At 41.8% G+C, this 24,526-nt stretch overlaps 2 protein-coding genes across 3 annotated transcripts in view; one reads left to right on the forward strand and one right to left on the reverse strand.

The window, feature by feature from the left end:
* The window catches only part of LOC121530674 (golgin subfamily A member 7), a 31,004-nt gene extending 20,804 nt beyond the window's left edge, over window positions 1-10,200 (forward strand). Inside the window, exons 4-6 of one of the 2 annotated variants that reach the window (XM_041835815.2) lie at window positions 1,062-1,163; window positions 2,535-2,592; window positions 7,253-7,275. In XM_041835815.2, coding sequence (XP_041691749.1) covers window positions 1,062-1,163; window positions 2,535-2,576 — 144 coding nt within the window. In that variant the 3' untranslated portion in view covers window positions 2,577-2,592; window positions 7,253-7,275. Of the gene's footprint in view, window positions 1-1,061; window positions 1,164-2,534; window positions 2,593-7,252; window positions 7,276-9,384 lie in introns of those variants that run through there. The other variant, XM_041835814.1, reaches the window with a different exon arrangement.
* A 4,622-nt stretch (window positions 10,201-14,822) lies between these two features.
* LOC121530675 (lysyl oxidase homolog 2B) overlaps window positions 14,823-24,526 on the reverse strand; it is a 49,708-nt gene continuing 40,004 nt past the window's right edge. Inside the window, exons 9-14 of the mRNA XM_041835816.2 lie at window positions 20,285-20,450; window positions 18,187-18,427; window positions 16,824-16,939; window positions 16,386-16,522; window positions 15,932-16,043; window positions 14,823-15,148 (exon numbers count right to left, since the gene is read on the reverse strand). Coding sequence (XP_041691750.1) covers window positions 15,078-15,148; window positions 15,932-16,043; window positions 16,386-16,522; window positions 16,824-16,939; window positions 18,187-18,427; window positions 20,285-20,450 — 843 coding nt within the window. The 3' untranslated portion in view covers window positions 14,823-15,077. The remainder of the gene's footprint in view (window positions 15,149-15,931; window positions 16,044-16,385; window positions 16,523-16,823; window positions 16,940-18,186; window positions 18,428-20,284; window positions 20,451-24,526) is intronic.

The following is a 24,526-nucleotide window of genomic DNA, read 5'->3' on the forward strand; positions in this document are numbered from 1 at the left end:
TTTTCTTTTTGGGTTGCAACCAAATCATGGGCTGCTGCTATTTCCATATGCCAGTCATTTTCTTTCAAATCCATGAAGTGAACAAGTGCACACTTTGGGAGAAAGGAGAGATTATTGGGAAGCAACCCATGGGTTCTTGTAGAGAGGTGAAATATTGTTATGGATGTCCCACCATTAAGACTCCTTAGTGACCTATCAGATAGCTGGTTGCATAGGCCTACAGACTACAGCCTACATCACAAAAAGGCCCAATAAGTCTCATGATATTAGAGACTGTATCGCGACCTAATGAAAATAAAGTGAGAGGGACTTTGTGAAATCGTCAATCACTGGTTTCATAGACGGAAAATAAGTCTTAATGGTGAGCATCTCTGTGGCTTGGCTGTAAATCGACATTTGAGAAAGTTTTGTATGATATATATGAATCTGGTACCATAGAAAAGTTCTAGTACGCTATGTACAGAAATAAGTGTGTCATTTGTCTTCCAATTTCATCTGGATTTCTATTCGACCAGACAGGTTTGATATGGGATGATTTGAACCATTGGCTTGATTTTTATATTTTATGAGGGCTCATAAAGATAGAAGTCAAGATGTATGATTTGAAATTACTTCTCAACTGAGCACACCCAAAAGATTAACTACAGTAAATTTGACAAAAGCTGGATGGTATCAAATTTACGTCATAAGTTGATTATTATTATTTATTTAGCTAACCCTAACCCTTTTCCTAACCTTAACCTAATTCTCCTAACCTGCAATGTTATTTATCCTAACCTGCTGCGTAAGTTCTCCTAAACCTGCTACAAAACGTCAAGTCTGACAAAAGCTTGATACCTTCTAGCCATGACCATCCTTCCAGCACACTTAGAACATAAGGGGATGAGGTCAAGGTTGAGAGAGACACAAGTCTACTGGTAGGCTATCCCTTTATTGGTGAAAGGAAATTCTCCAGCTTGAATGTAAAGTTGACAATATTCCAACATGGAATAATTCAACTAAAACAATGTATGGCAAGGAGAGTTGGAAAATTGAAAATGTTATATTTTTTCTCTTTTCAGGTTTTGAAGAAGATTGCCAAGTTCATCCAGGAGCAGAATGATAAGATCTATGCCCCACGAGGTCTTCTCCTCACCGACCCTATTGAGAGAGGCCTCAGAGTTGTATCCTTCTACACCAAGCAGTTTGATAGCCATTAAAGCAACATGTCTATTTTTGAAAGGAGACTCAGGCTGCATCCCAAATGGCACCCTATTAAGGCTACTACTTTGTAAGGTAGTGCACTATATAGGAAATGGAGTGCCATTTGGGACGCAGTCTCAATAGGTGCTGGGGACACGGGGTAAACCAGTTACTCTTAGCCAATAGCACTTAGAAAAACCTCTATTTAGAATTAGTATTCTGCTTTTTTTCAGTACCCACAACAAACTAGGCCATTTGAGGGCGTTTGGAAACACCTTCAATGTGTTATTTAGGCCTTCATTAAGTCTGTCAGAAATTGCTTACCCTACAAATGTAAACACAGAAATACAAGCTGCTTGTATTACAATAACAGCACAATGAGTTGCGTGATGCAGCCTGATATTAGATATTAAAGTCGGAGTTGGGCTAGCTCAATATTGATGTGCTGTACAGTGCTAGCTAGAACAATGAAGTTTCACAGTGACCTGCTGCCGATGTGTGACCGAGTGGTTATGTGGTATTACCACGGATGCGTCCCAAATAGCACCCTATTCTCTATACAGTGCACTGCTTTTGACCAGAGCCCCATAGGGAATAGGGTGCCATTTGGGACACATACCAGAGTACTGTGTGGTGTGCTCCCCTCCAGAACCCCTTCCTGCTTGCCTGTAAATGGAAACCAGGAGTCTGGACAGCTCAAAGGAAACCTAGTGGTACCCTGTAATAACACCAGATACAAGTTATATTTAATCCATTTCATCTGCATTAAATCATAGGGTGCAGAAACAGTCTCTGTTCTCCAAGTATGTGGGGTGCAGCCTGAGTGACTGACTCAACATCCAAATTAATTGTACTGAGGGCTGGGGCAGGCAGTGAAATATGACTGAAATTGTTTGCAGCTGAGGACCTCCTCCTCTTGTATGATTTAATTGAATGCGTACCAAATGGAAGCTTAATCCCTATATAGTGCACTACTTTTGACCAGAGCTCCATAGACTCTGGTCGAAAGTAGTGAACTATAGGATAGGGTGTCATTTAGGAAGCAGACCTTGGCTTTATGGCGACCTCCTGGATTATTTCTCCAGCACTGCGGAGCTGCTGATTTTGGCCTGGGAGCGGCTGGGATAGCAGAGTGGAGATGGACAGGAATGTCACACCTGCTCTGTTTTCCCTCCATGTCCTCTCAATGCACCCAAACAAAGTAGATGTCTGCATTTTCTAATGTCTGATTTGATGTCTTGACTATTGCTGCCCAAGTGCTTTACTCATAGCAGTATGTGTCTGTAGATGTAACATTTTAGAGGAATTTTGCATTGCCTTCAAACATTGTACTTTAACTAAACATGATCCAGGTTGAAGTAACCATCTTTGAAGACAGGAGCCTGGGCAGATAAAATCTACAGTACTATGGTGAGTTTCTATGGAAGCATTTAGCTCCACAAACTCAATTGCAATTCCTTTTCCTAAATGTGTATGCATTTTTTGTGACAAAATTCTAATTGAAATGCAAAAGATATCGCGTTATCATTTTCATGATTGAGTATGCATAATGTCTGTTAATTGTGTTTGATATTTCATTTCCATGGTACTATCCAGTACAACACTGACACATTTAAAAATGGAATGTAAATGCTTAAATTACAAATAATTTATCATGTTTGCCCTTTCATTTTCTTGTTGTGATAGCATGAATTGTGACAAAAATAATTGATTTTCCCTACTCTGTGTGGTTTAAAACTGTCAATATTCAAATGATCAGTCAAATACGATAAATCAATCGCAATGCTTCATTTTGCTATTTAGTTTCCTAATTTCCTCGTTTTCAACCTGTGTTGATTGTCAATCGAACATTGTGGGTGGGGTTTCGGTAACGTTAGTCGGAAGAGGTTGCCTGTGTTGCTGGCAACAGTCACTTTCGGTCGTAGCTGTATCAATGTGATGCGTTTTTAGGCTGTCCCGGCAACAACAGCCAGTGTGAAACCCCACAGAAGAAGAACAGACCGTGTGTGCAACGAGTTCGTGGGAGGGGACTGTAAAGCTCAGTGGAAGGGACACGGGGAGATACTAGTAGCTAGTTAATATGGCTAATTGGCTATTATAGGTAGCTAGCTACCGATAGGTTAGATGGCTAGCTAGTAGCCTAGGAACATTCAGACACAGATAGAACAATGAGCCAGATATTTCACCAGATGTATGAGTGTGAAGCATCCAGTTGTCATTTCCACTCTACCAAATATGGTGATGAGAGGAAGCCCAGTGGCCGGCAGTGGGAGAAAATGGCCGAGCTGGATTTTGACCAACATTCTGCCAATTTTCACATCAATGAAACATTTTCTCAATACAGTTTTCTGTTCCCAAAACTAGAATATGTTACGAACAGAGTGGACTAAGTTTTGTGGATTTTACCCTTTGCTAAAGTGAAAAACGATTGCGTTGTTTAGAAGGAGTGCGAGGGCGAATTGAGTTATTGCACACGCGCACTTCACAGAGAGGGCGTTCCCTAATGGAAATATGCAAATACATGCTAGAATGCGCCAATAGGATCTCGCTTGGCTCTGCCCCCTCCTTGCTTGTTCTGCCCACAGTGACTAATTTGTTCCCATTGGAAACGACAGGCTTTGGTCTATCTTGGGTTAGTTATATAAAATCTTTGATACAGAGAAGGAACTGCCAGATGCGTCATAATAGCCCAGAAGTAAAGCCACACTGGGAGCCACGTTTTAAATAAAATACATAGAAAACATGGAGCAGGGTGGAAAGAATAGCATGAAAACATGATTTAAATGTATTTTTTCGGAAGGGCTGTGGTCACCATTCAATTAATACATTAAATATGTACATCTCATGGTAGTGGGGAGCAATTTTCTAGCTTTTTCACGGGTCCATTGTTCTCCCATTTACGTCTTAGAGCAACCCTATATTCTTGGCAGCCCTGGTGTGAAGGGGAGGAATGGCAGAGCAGACCGTCATATGACCCTAAATATTTTGATGTGCAATTTGGAATTACAATTTAAGAGGACCAGTGCTTCTATAGCGAAAATAAATCTCACATCTGTGCCGTTTGGGAGCTATGTTGTTAGGCTACATATTGTTTCCTCTTCAGAGTATGCTGGTGCACAAGTGATGCATTGTATCATTTCGCTTGACTGTGACAACCCCAAGTTCTTTCAAGTTTTGCACTGTATGTTCTGAAGGTTTGTATAAAAATGAAGTTTAAAGACATTATCAGGGATGGGCAAACTTGATTGGGGGTTTGGGGCCACAAAAAAACGGAACTCATCTTGAGGGGCCGCAGTGGCTCGTGGGTCTGTGTACCCACATCCATCCACCCCCACCCCCCTTGCGAGCAAAACATTTCATGCAATTCTACTATTTTTACCATGGGGCAGAGAGAAACATTTTTACAGCTAATTTCCTTCAATTCTAAAGATTTTGCCATAGGGTGGAGACAAATGTTGGCAGTTTTTAATATGATAACTGATGATTACAGCGCAATGCCCGCCACATGATCTCCAGCCCAGACCATCGACTTCACCACTGCTTTGATCTCCCGTCAGGGGAGTTTAATCCCAGGGGCTATCACTATTATGAACAACTCCCCATATGGGCAGGGGTGGGGTGGGAGGGTAGTAAAGGTATTTCTCTGACTGTTCCTATTTTTTGTTTTCTATATGTTTTGTTTAGGCCTATGTGATCTGCGAGAAGTGCTAAGATTTCCTCTTGTAGGACAAACATGAATCTGAATCGCAATTGTTTTCGCTTTTCAACCATATGACCGTCATTATTCAAATGCTTTGATATAGTTTCATTCACTCAATTGTATTAAAGTTTAGTGCTGGTATTATGTTCTCCTTCATGGCATGAGGAGTGATAGCACATATACTGAAGAGAACTTACAAGATTGATTTGGCTTCATTCTCTCATTGATACGTTTCACACCTTCCCAAACACACATTTGATTTCCACACATTGTAAAGGAATAACAGTAGGAAACAAGAATGATTCATAAATAGAAGCAAGCACCAACAGCTTGATAAAAAGTGTCAAACACACATTGAAAGCATAACTATAATAATAGTGGTAATATATCCATGATAAAAACAAGAGAATGGAATATAATTGGATAAATCTGAAAAGAGATTTGCAGCCACTAATCATGTGTGGATCGCGATTTCTAAAATCAATATGGACAGCGCCGGTACTGAAAGTTGAATAGGCAAATGTTCGAACGAGGCCTTTGTTGGGACACTAAGAAATAAGAGGTAGGCTTACCTGTTTGACAGACGCAATTACGCCCTCCTAATATTGAGCTGCACCCCTTTTTGCCCTCAGAACAGCCTCAATTCATTGGGGCATGGACTACAAGGTGTCGAAAGCATTCCACAGGGATGCTTGCCCATGTTGACCCCAATGCTTCCCACAGTTCTATCAAGTTGGCTGGATGTCCTTTGGGTGGTTGACCATTCTTGATACACACGGTTAACAGTTGAGCGTGAAAAATCCAGCACTCAAACCGGTGCACCTGGCACCTACTACCATACCCTGTTCAAAGGCATTTAAATCTTTTGTCTTGCCCATTCACCCTCTGAATGGCACACATGCACAATCTGTCTCAATTGTCATCTACACTGATTGAAGTGGATTTAACAAGTGACATCAATAAGGGATCATAGCTTTCACAATGATTCACCTGGTTGGTCTATGTCATGGAAATATGTTTTGTACACTCAGTGTATAGTGAGTTATTCAGTATATAGTACAGCTTCGCCTCTCTGTCACTGATCCATAAATACTTTAGAAATGAAGACAGGGTTGTAGTGGAGCAGCTTGAGAGCTTCAAGTTCCTTGGTGTCCACATCACTAACAAACTATCGTGGTCCAAACACACCAAGACAGTCATGAAGAGGGCACGACAAAGCAAATTCCCCCTCAGGAGACTGAAAAGATTTGGCATGGGTCCTTAGATCCTCAAAAAGTTCTACAGCTGCACCATCGAGAGCATCCTGACTGGTTGCAACACTCCCTGGTATGGCAACTGCTCGGCCTCCGACCGCAAGGCACTACAGAGGGTAGTGTGTACGGCCCAGTACATCTTTGGGGCCATGCCTCCTGCCATCCAGGACCTCTATATCAGGCGGTGTCAGAGGAAGGCCCTAAAAATTGTCAAAGACTCCAGCCACCCTAGTCATAGACTGTTCTCTCTGCTACCGCATGGCAAGCGGTTCAGGTGCGCCAAGTCTATGTCCAAAAGGCTTCTTAACAGCTTATACCCCCAAGCCATAAGACTCCTGAACAGCTAATCAAATGGCTACCCGAACTATTTGCATTGTCCCCCCACCCGCTCTTTTACACTGCTGCTACTCTCTGTTTATTATCTATGCATAGTCACTTTAACTCTACCTACATGTACATATTACCTCGACTAACCTGTGCCCCCGCACATTGACTCTGTACCGGTAACCCCTGTATATAGCCTCGCTACGGTTATTTTACTGCTGCTCTTTAGTTATTATTATTATTATTATTTATATTTTTTTACTTATCTATTTTTTACTTAACACTTTTTCTTAACTGCATTGTTGGTTAAGGGCTTGTAACTAAGCATTTCACTGTAAGGTCTACACCTTTTTGTTTTCGCCGCGTTTGACAAATACAATTTTATTTTATTTCTGTCTGAGCATAGCTAGCAAGACCAGGCAACCTCTTCTGCCTCACGTTAACAAAACCCCGCCCACTGTGTATGATTGACAGGTCTAACATGCATCGAAAACACAGAGGATCAATGAGGAAACTAAATGGCAAAATTAAGCATTGCGATTTATTTATCTAATTTGATTGTTCATTCGAATTTTGACAGTCTTAAACCACACAGAGTATGAAAAATCATTGTCAATTACAGTTGAGAATTCGTTTTCTTTTTGTCACAATTCATGCTGTCACAACAAGGACATTTTTCTTTTTTGCATTTCAATTTGAAAATGCATACCCATTTTAGGAAAAGGAATTGCAAAAATGATATTGATTTATCATTTACCCATTACAATTTAACATTGAATTATGTCACTCATAGGCTTCCATAAGTTTGAAGACACAGTCATGCCACACAGGATTACTACATACTTTAAAATGTATGTCAAACAAAAACCAATGATTGCAAAGTTAACAAACCATACAACTCTATGCACAAGGACTGCTTTTAACAATGACCACTGAACATTTTATAAAAAAAACATTACTTGAAGAACAGTACAGATGAACATTTTGGAAACAGAATGACAGTTTGTGCTGTTTGTGCCTTTACTCTGTTACCAAACTTTGCATCTGCACTATTCTTCAAGTAAATGTGGAAATTGTTCAAAGTAGTCCTTGTGCGTAGTTGTATGGTTTGTATCATGGAATTGCCCATATGCCCGTCTTTGTAGTCTTTCTGTACTGCTTACAAACTGACTATGTAGCAATGGAATACCATCAAACTGCTCAATGGGTGAAATGTAAAAGTATCTGTGAGTAAATGAGACCGCATAAGACCAATTTCTGTAATCTAATGATGGATAGAAATATGTGGCATGTTATTGAATTGAAATATGGATGCTCTTGCTTTCCAAGACTAACATTATATTCTTCCTGGTTCACCCCCATGCTGTTACTGAATCCAGATAATCTTTGAGACCATGTCATTGCTCCAGAGCAATTTGTATTTACTCTCCTGCTGTGCAGTTCCCATCTACTCTGTTTTCTATTGGTGAAATCGTATGACCGTATCACAGCCACTCTGACAGCACAGGGTTTTTGTCCTAAGATTTTCATGAGAACTACATGTCATGTCTTGAATCTATTCGCCTCACTCAAGCACACCTTTCCGCCTTGTGTAAGTTATTGAATATGACAAAGAACATAATTTTCCCATTAAGATCCCAACCCATTTTCATCACGCTGTGAAACTGTTTACTAACTATTAACGACAACATCTGATCTTGGTGTTTTTCAACACCAGTCTTTTCTGCCTGTAGAGAGAGCCACCATTTTTTATGGATCGGCGGAAGAACATACAGTATATGCCATTTAGCAGATGCTTTTATCCAAAGCGACTTAGTCATATGTGCATACATTTTACGTATGGGTGGCCCCGGGAATTTAACCCACAATCCTGGCGTTTCAAGTGCCATACTCTACCAACTGAGCCATACAAGACCACATAACCCTATTTGTTCATCAGGTGCTGGTGCAGCCCTGGTCCTGGTGCAACAAAGTGCATACAGAGATGATTATTTTCATTAGAAATTCCTGCCAGGCACCTCTATACATATACATGTCTTTGTGAGGAATGTAAACTGCTCTTTTATAAGTAGCTGTTGAGAGGGGAGTCCGTTGGACCGTTGCCATGGTCAAAGAAAGGATAAACCACTCTTAGCAAAGAGAATGCGTGCGTGCTGTTTCAGTCATAGTCTTTTATGCCCCCTGGACAGACAGTGTTGCAATAGCGTCATCCTGCTGCTCTGCTGCGTTCTCCTTCCTGTTCCTCGTTCTGTAGCAGAGCAGAAGGCCACAGTGGACCTGCCGTGGAATTTCACAGTTTGGGGTGAAATGTTTGACGAACGGTCCACTGGTGTATTTGCTCCAGACGGCAGTGTAGGAAAACAGACGCTGAGCAGTTAATGGTTGCAAAATGAGTAATTAACAGACGACCGTGCCAAGTCTATCTCCCCATGCTGCTTCTCCTGTTCCACCACGGTACTGTCTAGGAGCAAGACCAATACCCTGGGTGTTTTCCTGGTGCCAGTCTGCCAACATGCTGATCGCTTTAGAGAGTGGGCACCTGGGCTTTCTTGACCTACAAATCATTAGTCTTTGGAGAGAATAACTGCTGTCAAGTGTGAATATAGTGTGTAAAATAAAGATACATGTAAGGAAATACTTGATAGTTGGAGTCTTCTCAGGAAAAGCTTTGAAATAACCGAATAGCTTTGATATAACCACAATTGATGATACAGTCAGGTAATAAATAGTGGTTGAGCACAGTGATGTGATGTGAGGTGTAGTTGTGTGATGGTGAAGTCAATAGTGGGTGATTAGAGCCATAGAGGTGAGAGTAGCTAGCTAACTGACATTTGTTTGGCAGATCCCCAAAAATGTACAAAATATTCACTACCTGCTGTTTAGGGGGCTTTTTTTTTTTCACTGAACTTTTCTTACATTTGGCAGATCCCAGGCTGTCTGGACTGGAGCTCTCAGGGGGCCGGGGCTGGTTTCATCTGGTTCTGTCTCAGCATCACCTGGTCCTGGGAGGGTGGGTCCACCTCCAGACTGAGGACCACTTCAACCTTCAGCCGGCTGAACATCATACCAGCCCTCCTGGCTGCCATTCTGACTACTGCGTCTCTACAATCTCCCCTGTACTCTTCTATACACTCTTCTATACTAACTCAGCTACAGTAAATGATGCTGGGGACATATTACAGAACAAAATCTTAAATGCCGTCCTAAAGTGAAATAAGATAAGATGGAATATGACAGTTAGGATGTTTTCTGTAATACATCCTCTGACTCTTAATCCTCTAAAAGGTATTTCCTCTCTCTATTTATAACTACTACTTAGTGTACCTTAAGTCTATTTACTTTTGCCTGTACAGAGATTTATTTGCTTTACAAAACCAAATGGCCCAAATTATGCATGCATTCTACTTGCATGTTGCGTCAATGCTTAGATGGTTATTTTGTCAAATGTACCTGTGCCATGCATAGTGTTTGTTTTGTGACTGCTGTTCATTTTGCCATGCATTGATTGACATGTGTGTAGGTAGGCTATGTAAGCACATTTGATTGCCTTCAAGTGAAGCGTAAGGCTGAGAAGTGCTCTTGGTTGTCTCCAATGCCTGCAGTTGTTGTGCAGATTGCCTCAGTCAGCTCAGTGGGTTCCCGGCAGGTGTATCTTAGCATCGCTGATGGCACCTTAATTGGGGAGGATGGGCTCATAGTAATGGCTAGAATAGAATGAATGGAATGGTATCAAATATGGTTTCCGTGTGTTTGATACCATTCCATTTACTCCATTCCAGCCATTATTATGAGCCGTCCTCCCCTCACCAGCCTCCTGTGCTTAGCATACTGTCCTAGCAGCCATCTTATTTAGATTATCCTAACTTGTGCTCACTTAACTCTATAAACTCGACAGCAAGCAAGTTAAAAACCTAAGATGATTTCTAAACAACCCCAACTTCTTGATTTATTTGTTCTTGTATTGATCAAGTGTATGAATGGAGGACATTAGATTGATAATACTTTTGCTGATGCTATAGAGATGCACTCACCGTAGGAGGGTAGAATATGACCTTGCTCAGTGGAACTACATCCATTTCATAGTGATTCCTTTAGAATGTTAAATGCTGAGATTATTTAGTCAGACTGAAATCTCAATGTTTCCCTTTTAGTGCTATATTACTGATAATCTAACACTACAAAAATGTCTAACTATAGATTATAGATTTTATGGAATGTTTTGAGGGTAGGTAATAATGAAAGTCATAACTAAGTCATTATCATTAACTATCCTCATTTATTGTAAATATAATTTAATTATATTCTGAAAATGACAATTTTGACCAAAATGAAAATGTATTTAATTTGGCCTTTTTAACTTTTCTGTTTAGTTTGATAAATTAGTATACCTTTTATATGTTCTTTTTTAAGTTTGAATGAAAACTGTTTCTTAACTTCTGAATTGTATCATAATAAATCAAACGTGTACATCTTCTACAACTGGATGCTGCAGAAGTTCATTAGGATTTTTAATAGCTTAAAGAAAACAAACTGTACACAAAGTGTAATCTGTAATAGAAATGTTATCTGTAAATTGACATCACGTCTTTAAATAGATTTTAGGATAGGACATTTGCCTGAGATCAGCCCTCCTCTTCATCCATACACTAATAGCATAGATGGACAAACACTGGTTTCACACAGACTGTGTGTGTGCTGATGTCTGGTCAGAGTGTGATTTAGAGAGGAAAAGTTACAATCTAGGGCTGGAAAAACATCAGGACTTCCCAGAGAGCTGTTTTCAGTTCCAGGTAATATTTTCTCTTGTCCACAAGAGTTATAGAGGAGCACCAGCCCGAATAAATCTCCCTGAAAATAGTAGTATTTCTCTCTGTTAAACTAAACATTCACAGAAAAGTCATTCTGGGTATAACTAAGGCGGTGGAGAGAGATTTCTAGTAAGATTTGACAAAGGGACACAGCTACGTCCCAAATTGCACCCTATTCCCTATGTAGTGCACTATTGACCGGAGTGCATTACATAAGGAATAGGGTGCCATTTGGGATGCAGAAACAGAACTTTCCCATGAGCTCTGAGGTAACTCTTGACTAAGAGAAATGAGAGCCCATCACCTGTTCTGGTTCCCTGTCCTCTCCCAAGCCGAGCCGAAGAAAGAGACTGCTGAACCATATCCCCTCCAGTTTTAGCTCGCTCATCCTCTATTCAGGAATGCCTCACACATAATTGGATCTCCCTTCAACCTTTAATCACATGAATGCAGCGCTTTGTTACCTCATAGAGCAGAAGGAGATTTTCCCTTGCCCAAGCATGTCTAGTCAAACGAATGTCTGTCGTTACCCACTGAACTCACTCTCAAGTTACCCGTGACATTCCCCATCCTGGTGGCACAGCATAGTAGGTGGTCTTCACTCCCTGGCTGCAAAACAAGACCCTCAGCCGTGTGAGGAGTGTGGTTAGTCTGTGTGTCTTGTTCGACGTGTGTGTCCGTGTGGACTACAGTATATCAGGGGAATGGGTGGTCTTGGTAGTTGGTAGGGGATTAAACAAACACTTGGATACGCCACCTGCCTGCCTGCGCCGTAACATCTAATCAGTCAGGAGGACCAAAAACTAAAACAGTCAGAGGGTGATAGGTGTGGAATTTATGGTCCTGGATTAATGACATCTTCCATTGTAGTAGGCTATGCATGGCTGGGGCTAAATGCTGCTTCTGTAATTGCGTCCCAAATGGCACCCTATTTCCTTTTTAGTGCACAAGGCTTTTGACCAGGACCCATGGGGCTCTAGTCAAAAGTAGTTCATTATATAGGGAATAGGGTGGTGCCATTTGGGGCAAAGCCTATGCTTGAGACCTGGAGCATTTGTCTTAACCTGACAAGCTGCTTCACAGTTTTCTTAACAGCCCTGTTCCTGGGGGTGCTGGAGATAAACCTTATTAGTCCTGCTGAGTAATGCGGGGCTGCTTACATTAGCACAGGAGACAGTCCTAACAAAGAGTAATGAGGCCTGGATTTACTCCGACCAATGGCAACGGGACATTCATCTCTCTCTAGTTTTCCCTGAACAGCAGTTACCCAGTGAACAGCTCCAAATGCAATGCATACCATGCTTCTACCAAGTGCATACAAAGCTTGGCATTTGGAGTAGCTTGCTGCAGAAAGTCAAAAACTTTTGTAGTACTTCAAACTCATTGTCATTTGCTTTATGGACTATTACAGAGTATAGAATAACTGTCTTCCTCTCCTCTTTAGGTGTGGCACAATGCGCACATAACTCTCTAACAAATGTCAAGGCAGCATAAATGAAAGAGTTAAACTAGGTGTGAGAATGTTGCTGATGACACACTAAAAGAAAGTCACTCCCGTTGAAGTAATTCAGAGTGCAGATGTTAAAGGACATCGCTTGGTCATACTGTAGAAATGATAGGAAAGTCAACAGAGCAGTGAAGAACAAACTGTAATGACTATAAATGACCAGAGGGTGGAGATCATATATCATCATAGAGAATGATAGAGACCTCTAGTGGTCAAAAGGCCTTATTAGTCCTCTCTATCTCTATGTATACCAAACTGTAGTAGACTACTGCTTTATGGTCCACAGCCAAATCACTACCCTAAAGTTAAACAACCAGAAGATGGCAGCAAATTCAAGGACTGAGGAAATCAGCACAGTGTGTGATCATGGGGATGGTGTCATTAGGCATCATTTATATCTGGGTGGCAGGAAAGGTAGCTGGTTCGAATCCCTGAGCCGACTAGGTGAAAAATCTGTCTGTGCTCTTGAGCAAGGCACTTAATCCTCATTGCTCCTGCAAGTTGCTCTGGATAACAGCTTCTGCTAAATGACCAAATTGTAAATATCTGAATATACAACCAACAACTTAGATTTGTTTACTTTAATATAGTTAACGAAGGACATTATGGATTTTTACACTCCATTCAAGTATACAGTTAGCATAACATACTGTAGCCATTCAGCTGTCACTGTACTGTACCCTCATAAAACAGAGGATGACAGTTTGGTAGCACCATTCTTTTTCAAAAGTACAATAAACTAATGAGACACAAATTATTGTACAAAGAAACTGAAAGAAAAAAGAAAAACAATGCAATTAAAATCCCTGACTTTTACAACAATAAGTTACTAATATGATGTTTGCTGGAAAAGATGAGATTGTTCATGAATGTTGAAAAGGAAAAGGAAAAAAATACTTTATTTCTCTCAATATATGGCACTGAGGGGCATTAGTTGTTTCCCTCCATTTTAACTACCATACTACCGCCACTCTGTTGTGGCGTGGAGTAGACGAATGTGTGCCATTTGGTCACAGTTTTTACAATGGAAAAGGAACTTCTCAGGCACTTGAGACGGGTACTGGGGTTGATTACAGATGTCAGAATGGGGAACACCACAGAATAGCTTAAAGATAGAGTGTGTTGACCATATAAATCTATACCACAGACTGAAAGATTGGTGAGGGTAACAACCTAATGTTGTCTAAGAGGAAATAGAAGACAGGGGAAATTATTAGATCACATAGCAACTTGCTGTGCAAGAAAAAAGGCACAGGACATCTGTTTGTTAAACACTTCACAACAACAATGCACTTACTGGCAGTTAGTTATTGCATCCTATTGTATTGTATTGCATTGTACTATACTGTGTCCTCAATACTCATCTTCATTAAGCTACTCAGAGAGTAGCCTATATGAGGCCCTTACTTTTTATAAAGATAATGATCAATGAAGTCTGTAGTATTCCCAAATATGCCTTTGCTCATAGTTCAAGAGAGAGATTTCTTTGTCAGAGATATCCAACCTCTGGGAAAATGACCTTTGACCTTTGAATGTTTTATCATTAAAAAGAAAATATGAAAGTGCAGCAGGATTCACTTTCATTACTGTACTTCAGAGACTTTACACAGCGCCCAAAAGTAGTGCACTATATAGGGACTAGGGTGCTATTTGGTCTCATCATCACCTCTAGTGTGGAACATTGGGGATGTATATTTCATGTCTCTAACCCAGGGGTGTGAGATAAACTCCATCAGTCCCTTTTGATCTCAACCAGAGAGCTGGGAGAGGCTGCCTGCTTTTGGGCTGAACTAATGAGAGGTGATTGAATTTGTGATGACAGAAGGATACATCAAATGATCTGCCTAGGAAAGAGAGGAGATGTCTGAAAGAGGTGGGCAGCATTCCTCACTATTTTATTTTTATTTAACCTTTATTTAACTAGGCAGTCAGTTAAGAACAAATTCTTATTTACAATGACGGCCTACCAAAAGGCGTCCTGCGGGGACGGGGGCTTGGATTAAAAATAAAAATATAGGACAAAACACACATCACGACAAGAGAGACACCACAACACTACATAAAGAGAGACGTAAGACAACAACATAGCATGGCAGCAATACATGACAACACAGCATGGTAGCTAGGAGGGGTATTCTTAACAGCTGTAGTCTTATTGGTAACAAGATAAAAGAGTTCACCCTGGACTGCTGACTGGGGAACAGAGAGAGAGCGAGAGGGGGATGTCTAGTGGTTGGGGACATTTTGGCCGTTTCTCTGTGGTGGTGATGGTTGCTCTGTTCTTCTCTGTCTCTTCCATCCTTTTACCTGTGGGTCACCTGGTTGTTCAGTAGCCCAGGGAAGGACTCCTCACTCTCACTGCTTAACGAACCACCTGGACACAGGAAAGGGACAAATGGTCACACATTGTTACAATTCAACATTTAAAAATGACTCAACGCTTTACACTTTCAGTTCAACATTTCTCATTACACTTTCAAAGTTACACTTTCAAATCAACGTTTGTCAGACGTTTTTTAGACTACTAAAGTAGTGTAATGTCGAGATTAAACCAAGTCCCAAGACATTAGTTGTTAAAGGGCAACTCCGACACTTTTCAACCTCATATTAATTATCTCCAGCACCAAACCAGTGTCTACATATGTGAAAAGGGCGTATTTCTATGATCTGTGGTAAAATGATAAGATAGGTAATAGAAAATGCTTCATAACAGGGTAGGATTAAAAGTAAGAAAAGCTGTGATTTTCAAAACCTGCAACAAGTTTCTAGCCAGAGGGAGGTTATTTCCTTGCTCCCCACGTCACGCGAATCTCATAGTGTTTGAAAATCACTAAAATGTTGTAACTTTTGATGATGTCATCTGGTAGAACTTTTTTTCTACAAAACCGTTTTCACATATTTAGACACTGGTTTGGTGCTGGAGATAATGAATATGAAGTAGAAAGGTGGCGGAGTTGCCCTTTAACATCCAGCAACTAATGGCATATAGTTGGATCTATACATCTTGACATTAGTCTACTTTTGAGGTCTGAAAACATCTGACTTTCATTTATGAGTGAAATGTCCTTTAAGTCAAGTAGGGTTGCGGAACAATGCAGTAACACAGAATTTCTGAGGTAAAACAGTCACACAAATTGTTGGCACACCATTGTCTTACCATTATGACAGCTGTACATCCATATACGGTGGCCGTCGTATCTACATCTGCACTTCATGAAGTTGTTGGAGTAGTCCGACTCAGGCACCTCATAGTTAGGGTTAATAACAACCTGTTGGAGAGAGCAAAATGCTGTGAATCATTATCCAACACAAAGAATTAAAATTAACATTGATAATCATAGTTAGGGTTAGGGTTGTATTTTTTGCTCAGTTGAATGAGAAAACTCTATATGTATTTGACATTTGTCCAATAATTTCATTCATTCATTCACTTCATCATACCTCAATCGATAACATTGGATAATAGTGTAGAGGAATGACCTTGGTTGCATCCCTAATGGCACTACTTTTGACCAGAGCCTTATAGGCCCTGGGATATATAGGGAATAGGGTGCCATTTGGGATGCACCCCTTCACTGGAAAGACCTTACGTAACCAGAAAAGTAACTTACCTGGAATATGTAATCTCCGGGCTTAATGTCTGTGATGTCAATCCACTGGCAGTCAATATCATGCCTGTATATATCCCAGCAGCCAACAGTGATGCCTTGCTCTCCAAAGTTGGCACACTCGTATCTTTTCTCAATACCTGTCAAGATGACCATAAATCAAAGACAATCATGTGAGTACATGCATTGGCATGCAGTTTTTTGTGAGTGAAAGAAGTTGGGCTATTGATCAGGCTGTATTACATTCTGCAAGGAGTGAGGAACACTAGGTAGACAATATAATATACGTAGCTAGTCTGTCTGTGTCCCAAATGGCACCCTATTCATTATATAGTGGACTACTTTTGACCAGGGTCTTATGGGGCTCTGGTCAAAAGTAGTGCACTATGTAAGAGATAGGGTGCCATTTGGGACACAGCCTTTGTTTCTCTAGGCTCTTACCCTCTTCACAGTCAGTGTCTTCCAGACAGAAGCTGGCCTTGTGTCCCTCTGCCACCTTGGTGCCATTGAGGCTGAGCAGGTCATAGTGGGTGAATACCTCCATGCTGTGGTAGTGCCTGGGCACAGAGAGAAAGAGAGACACTTCATTTATAAATAGACCTGCCATCTACTGTAGAGTCTATTATTTACTCTCTGAAGCAGATATGTTTTTATACAAGAGCTAGAGAGACTGTTGAAACACATGGCACCAAGGCAGACACAAAGAAACCCAAAATAAACATTTGCTTTCAAAATTGTATATGTTTAGCGATTCAGATTATATGCATAATCCCACAGGCACTGAGGGTTTTATTTGTGTAGAGCTGGTGACTGTGTGAAGCTGCCAACATTGCACAGTTCACCCAATGCCTTGACAGAAAACATCTGAGACGTTTCAGTCCGTGGTCAATTACAGGGCAGAGAACGTATAGAAATGGAAAATGGCTCAAGAACCGAGTTATCTAGGGAGTTCAGTATAACGTTCCCTTAATGTCTGTCTCTTATAAAAAACCAACGGACCATGCGCGTCTTCTGATTGTTACTTCATAACAGCGCTAAAATAGGTAGTCCTGGTGACCCACACAACTATGAGGTAAAATACACTCAGTGGCCAGTTTATTAGGTTCACCACCCCGTTCACGAAAATGGATCGCTCCTACAGACAGTGAGTCATGTGGCCGTGGCTTAATTTATAAAGCAGGCAGACAGGCATTCTGTTACTGTTTGATTGAACGGGCAAAACGAGTGACCTAAGTGACTTTGAGAGTGGTATGATCATCGGTGCCAGGCGCGCCAGATCCAGTATCTCAGAAACGGCCGCCCTCCTGGGCTTTTCATGCACGACAGTGTCTAGGGTTTACCGCGAATGGTGCAACAAACAAAAAACATCCAGTCAGCGGCAGTCCTGTGGGCGAAAACAGCTCGTTGCATGAGAGAGGTCGAGGGAGAATGGCAACAATCGTGCTAGCTAACAGGTGGGCCGCAAACAGACAAATAACAGCGCAGTACAACAGTGGTGTGCAGAACGGCATCTCGGAACGCACAACCTGTCGATGCTTGTCACGGATGGGCTATTAAAGCAGATGACCACACCGGCTAAAAACAAGAAGCGGCTCCAGTTGGCAAGTGATCACCAACACTTGACAATTGGTGAGTGGAAAAACATTGCCTGGTCTGACGAATCACGGTTCCTGTTGAGTCAGAATTTGGTGTAAGCAGCATGAGTCCATGGCCACTGAGTGTCTATCACCATATTAAACAAAGAATAAACAAGGCATATCTTTCAATTTCACAAACAAACAAGAAGAGTCATGGAGCTACTTGCCTATGGCAGTCATGCCACACCCAGGAGTGGCGTCCAGCCTTGGGTCTGAAGTCTGACTGTCCATTGTTGTGGATCTGGGAGGAGAAGCGCAGTAGGCGGCGGTAGGAGTTGGCAGGGGTCTTGCTGGAGGTGGTGGATAGGCAGTTCTCTTCATAAGCACACTGCAGCATGAACATGGGCCTGTCTTCCATATAGGTGGTCTGCTCCACTACCTGGGGGTTCAGGACCAGGTCAGGGGCCGCTGAGGGAGAAAGCAAGGAGGGAAGAGGGAAAGAGAGAGTGGTTAAAAATGTGAGCATACTTCATCATTACAATGTTACAGGTCTGCACTCAAGAATGAGATTGAAGGATGCTTATAATAGTTATTATGTTATAAGAGGCCAGGACAGACAAATACATGTTTTGGTGTTCAACCATTATTATCAGTAATCAATGCAAGGCATCTAGTACTGGTAGACTACTGTTAGGGAAAGATGCATGGCATCTAAGACTGGTAGACTTTTTTAGGGAAAGCTGCATGGCATCTAGTACTGGTAGACTACTGTGAGGGAAAGCTGCATGGCATCTAGAACTGGTAGACTACTGTGAGGGAAAGCTGCATGGCATCTAGGACTGGTACACTACTGTTAGGGAAAGCTGCAAGGCATCTAGAACTGGTAGACTACTGTGAGGGAAAGCTGCATGGCATCTAGAACTGGTAGACTACTGTTAGGGAAAGCTGCATGGCATCTAGAACTGGTAGACTACTGTGAGGGAAAGCTGCAAGGCATCTAGGACTGGTAGACTACTGTGAGGGAAAGCTGCATGGCATCTAGAACTGGTAGACTACTGTTAGGGAAAGCTGCATGGCATCTAGAACTGGTAGACTACTGTGAGGGAAAGCTGCAAGGCATCTAGGACTGGTAGACTACTGTGAGGGAAAGCTGCATGGCGTCTAGGACTGGTAGACTTATGAGGGAAAGCTGCAAGGCATCTAGAACTGGTAGACTACTGTTAGGGAAAGCTGCATGGCATCTAGGACTGGTAGACTACTGTGAGGGAAAGCTGCATGGCATCTAGAACTGGTAGACTACTGTGAGGGAAAGCTGCATGGCATCTAGTACTGGTAGACTACTGTGAGGGAAAGCTGCATGGCATCTAGAACTGGTAGACTACTGTTAGGGAAAGCTGCATGGCGTCTAGGACTGGTAGATTTATGAGGGAAAGCTGCAAGGCATCTAGAACTGGTAGACTACTGTTAGGGAAAGCTGCAAGGCATCTAGAACTGGTAGACTACTGTTAGGGAAAGCTGCATGGCATCTAGGACTGGTAGACTACTGTGAGGGAAAGCTGCATGGCATCTAGGACTAGTAGACTACTGTTAGGGAAAGCTGCATGGCATCTAGGACTGGTGGACTTATGAGGGAAAGCTGCAAGGCATCTAGAACTGGTAGACTACTGTTGGGGAAAGCTGCATGACATCTAGGACTGGTAGACTACTGTTAGGGAAAGCTGCATGGTATCTAGAACTGGTAGACTACTGTGAGGGAAAGCTGCATGGCATCTAGGACTGGTAGACTACTGTTAGGGAACGCTGCATGGCATCTAGTACTGGTAGACTACTGTGAGGGAAAGCTGCATGGCATCTAGTACTGGTAGACTACTGTTAGGGAAAGCTGCATGGCATCTAGGACTGGTAGACTACTGTTAGGGAAAGCTGCATGGCGTCTAGGACTGGTAGGCTATTATGAGGGAAAGCTGCAAGGCATCTAGAACTGGTAGACTACTGTGAGGGAAAGCTGCATGGCATCTAGAACTGGTAGACTACTGTGAGGGAGAGCTGCATGGCATCTAGAACTGGTAGACTACTGTTAGGGAAAGCTGCATGGCATCTAGGACTGGTAGGCTATTATGAGGGAAAGCTGCAAGGCATCTAGAACTGGTAGACTACTGTGAGGGAAAGGCAATAGGAGTGCTCTTACGCAGCATGAATGAGGTTTTGGCCAGACCACATCCAAAGCTAATTATAAAGATGGTGTAAACAGAAAAGTAGCAAATCTGATGTTGAAGAAAGGTAGATGTTACTTCACTTATTTTGTTAGTGTAAAAAGGCCCTTACTCTCTGAGCAGGAGACTCCGGCAGCGTTGCGTCCTCCTCCTTTAGGACAGCTGAGGTGAGCTCCGTGGTGCAGGCAGTGGGATAAGGACATCTCCGTGCCAGAACATCTCACCCCACTCATCACCACATGGTCAGCACTCACCTCTCCTGGCCAGTACCACGTCTCCTACAGGACAGGGACACAACATAACAGAGGTCAGGGATGGGTTTTATCAGACAGAGAATTTGCTGAATTTGTCCTAGGATATGTGTTTGCTATGCTATTATATTATTATATTTTATTATTATAATATAGTGCATTTGAAAAGTATTCAGACCCATTGACTTTTTCCACATTTTAATACGTTACAGCCTTATTGTAAAATTAATTAAATGATATGTTTTTCTCATTAATCTACACACAATACCACATAATGAAAGTGAAAACAGAAATTAAAAACAGAAATACCCACATGACGCCATACAAAAATAAAAAACAGAAATACCTTATTTACATAAGTATTCAGACCCTTTGCTGTGAGACTCGAAATTAAGCTCAGGTGCATCCTGTTTCCATTGATCATCCTTGAGATGTTTCTACAACTTGATTGGAGTCCACCTGTGGTAAATTCAATTGATTGGACATGATTTGGAAAGGCACACACCTGTCTATATAAGGTCCCACAGTTGACAGTGCATGTCAGAGCAAAAACCAAGACATGAGGTTGAAGGAATTGTCCGTAGAGCTCCGAGACAGGATTGTGTCGAGGAACAGATCTGGGGAAGGGTACCAAACCAACCTTCCAGAAGGACAACCATCTCTGCAGCACTGCACCAATCAAGCCTTTATGGTAGAGTGGCCAGACAAAAGCCATTCCTCAGTAAAATGCACATGACAGCCCGCTTGGAGTTTGTCAAAAGGCAACTAAAGGACTCTCAGACCAAGATTCTCTGGTCTGATGAAACCAAGATTGAACTCTTTGGCCTGAATGCCGAGCGCTACGTCTGGAAGAAACCTGGCACCATCCCTACGGTGAACATCATGCTGTGGGGATGTTTTTCAGCGGAGGCAAAGATCAGGCAAAGATGAACGGAGTAAAGTACAGAGAGATCCTTGATGAAAACCTGCTCGAGAGCGCTCAGGACCTCAGACTGGGGCAAAGGTTCACCTTCCAACAGGACAACGACCCTAAGCACACAGCCAAGACGACCCAGGAGTGGGGGGGGCAATTTTTCTACCAACCACTAGAGGGGGCAGCATGTTCATTATCTCTAGCTGTATTTAGTAGTGTCACTATTACTTGCTTTTGTCCCTCAGACAGAGGCGTCATGCCCATCGGGGGCACAGATTTGTCCAGTTTAATTTCTACTGTTTATTTATTTATATATACACTGAGTGTACAAAACATTAAGGACACCTGCTCTTTCCATGACATAGACTGACCAGGTGAATCCAGGTGAAAGCTATGATCCCTTATACACTGAACAGAAAATATACATACGCACAAAAATATTATTTCTCTCAAATTTTGTGCACAAATTTGTTTACATCCCTGTTAGTGAGCATTTCTCCTTTGCCAAGATAATCCATCCACCTGACAGGTGTGGCATATCAAGAAGCTGATTAAACAGCATGTCATTACACAGGTGCACCTTGTGCTGGGGACAATAAAAGACCACTCTAAAATGTGCAGTTTTGTCACACAACACAATGCCACAGATGTCTCAAGTTTCGAAGGAGCGTGCAATTGGCATGTTGACTGCAGGAATGTCCACCAGAGCTGTTGCCAGAGAATTGAATGTTCATTTCTCTACCATAAACCGCCTCCAATGTCGTTTCAGAGAATTTGGCAGTACGTCTAATCGGCTTCACAACCGCAGACCACGTGTATGGCGTCATGTGGGTGAGCGGTTTACTGATGTCAACGTTGTGAACAGAGTGCCCCATGGTGGCGGTGGGGTTATGGTATGGGCAGGCATAAGCTACGGACAACGAACACAATTGCATTTTAATCTACGGCAATTTTAATGCACAGAGATACTGTGACGAGATCCTGAGGCCCATTGTGAGGCCCATATTTTTAAAGGTATCTGTGTCCAACAGACGCATATCTGTATTCCCAGTCATGTAAAATCAATAGATTAGGGCCTAATGAATTTATTTAAATTGACTAGATTTCCTTATATGAACTGTAAATCAGTAAAATATTTGAAATTGCTGTATGTTGCATTTATATAGTTTTTCAGTGTATATTTTTGTTCAGTAACACACACACACACACACACACACACACACACACACACACAGTGGCTTGCGAAAGTATTCACCCCCCTTGGCATTTTTCCTATTTTGTTGCCTTACAACCTGGAATTAAAATGGATTTTTAGGGGGGTTGTGTCATTTGATTTACACAACAAATCTACCACTTTGAAGATGCAAAATATGTTTTATTGTGAAACAAACAAGAATTAAGACAAAGAAAAACATACAACTTGAGCGTGCATAACTATTCACCCCCCCAAACTCAATACTTTTAGAGCCACCTTTTGCAGAAATTACAGCTGCAAGTCTCTTGGGGTATGTCTCTATAAGCTTGGCACATCTAGCCCCTGGGATTTTTTCCCATTCTTCAAGGCAAAACTGCTCCAGCTCCTTCAAGTTGGATGGGTTCCGCTGGTGTACAGCAATCTTTAAGTCATACCACAGATTCTCAATTGGATTGAGGTCTGGGCTTTGACTAGGCCATTCCAAGACATTGAAATGTTTCCCCTTAAACCACTCTTCTGTTGCTTTAGCAGTATGCTTAGGGTCATTGTCCTGCTGGAAGGTGAACCTCTGTTCCAGTCTCAAATCTCTGGAAGACTGAAACAGGTTTCCCTCTAGAATTTCCCTGTATTTAGCGCCATCCATCATTCCTTCAATTCTGACCAGTTTCCCATTCCCTGCCGATGGTGTTCTCGGGGTGATGAGAGGTGTTGGGTTTGCGCCAGACATAGCGTTTTCCTTGATGGCCAAAAAGCTCAATTTTAGTCTCATCTGACCAGTGTACCTTCTTCCATATGTTTGGGGAGTCTCCCACATGCCTTTTGGTGTACACCAAACGTGTTTGCTTATTTTTTTCTTTAAGCAATGGCTTTTTTCTGGCCACTCTTCCATAAAGCCAAGCTCTGTGGAGTGTACGGCTTAAAGTGGTCCTATGGACAGATACTCCAATCTCCACTGTGGAGCTTTGCAGCTCCTTCAGGGTTATCTTTGGTCTCTTTGTTGCCTCTCTGATTAATGCCCTCCTTGCCTGATCCGTGAGTTTTGGTGGGCGGCCCTCTCTTGGCAGGTTTGTTGTGGTGCCATATTCTTTCAATTTTTTTATAATGGATTTAATGGTGCTCCATGGGATGTTCAAAGTTTCAGATTTTTTTTATAACCCAACCCTGACCTGTACTTCTCCATAACTTTGTCCCTGACCTGTTTGGTGCCTTTCAGAACAGGTGTATATATACTGAGATCATGTGACAGTTCATGTGACACTTAGATTGCACACAAGTGGACTTTATTTAACTAATTATGTGACTTCTGAAGGTAATTGGTTGCACCAGATCTTATGTAGGGGATTCATAGCAAAGGGGTGAATACATATGCACGCACCACTTTTCCGTTATTTATTTTTAGCATTTTTTTAAACAAGTTATTTTTTTCATTTCACTTCACCAATTTTGACTATTTTGTGTATGTCCATTACATGAAATCCAAATAAAAATCCTTTTAAATTACAGATTGTAATGCTACAAAATACGAAAAACGCCAAGGGGGATGAATACTTTTGCAAGGCACTGTATATAGACAGTACCAGTCAAAAGTTTGGACACACCTACTCATTCAAGGGTTTTTCTTTAGTTTTACTATTTTCTACATTGTAGAATAATAGTGAAGACATCACAACTATGAAATAACACATATGGAATCATGTAGTAACCAAAGAAGTGTTAAACAAATCAAAATATATTTTATATTTGAGATTCTTCAAATAGCCACCCTTTGCCTTGATGACAGCTTTGCACACTCTTGGCATTCTCTCAACCAGCTTCACCTGGAATGCTTTTCCAACAGTCTTGAAGGAGTTCCCACATATGCTGAGCACTTGTTGGCTGTTTTTCCTTCACTCTGCTGTCCGATTCATCCCAAACCATCTCAATTTGGTTGAGGTCGGGGGATTGTGGAGGCCAGGTCATCTGATGCAGCACTCCATCACTCTCCTTCTTGGTCAA

Source organism: Coregonus clupeaformis, chromosome 18 (genome assembly GCF_020615455.1).
Source record: "Coregonus clupeaformis isolate EN_2021a chromosome 18, ASM2061545v1, whole genome shotgun sequence".
Classification (NCBI taxonomy): Eukaryota; Metazoa; Chordata; class Actinopteri; order Salmoniformes; family Salmonidae; genus Coregonus; species Coregonus clupeaformis.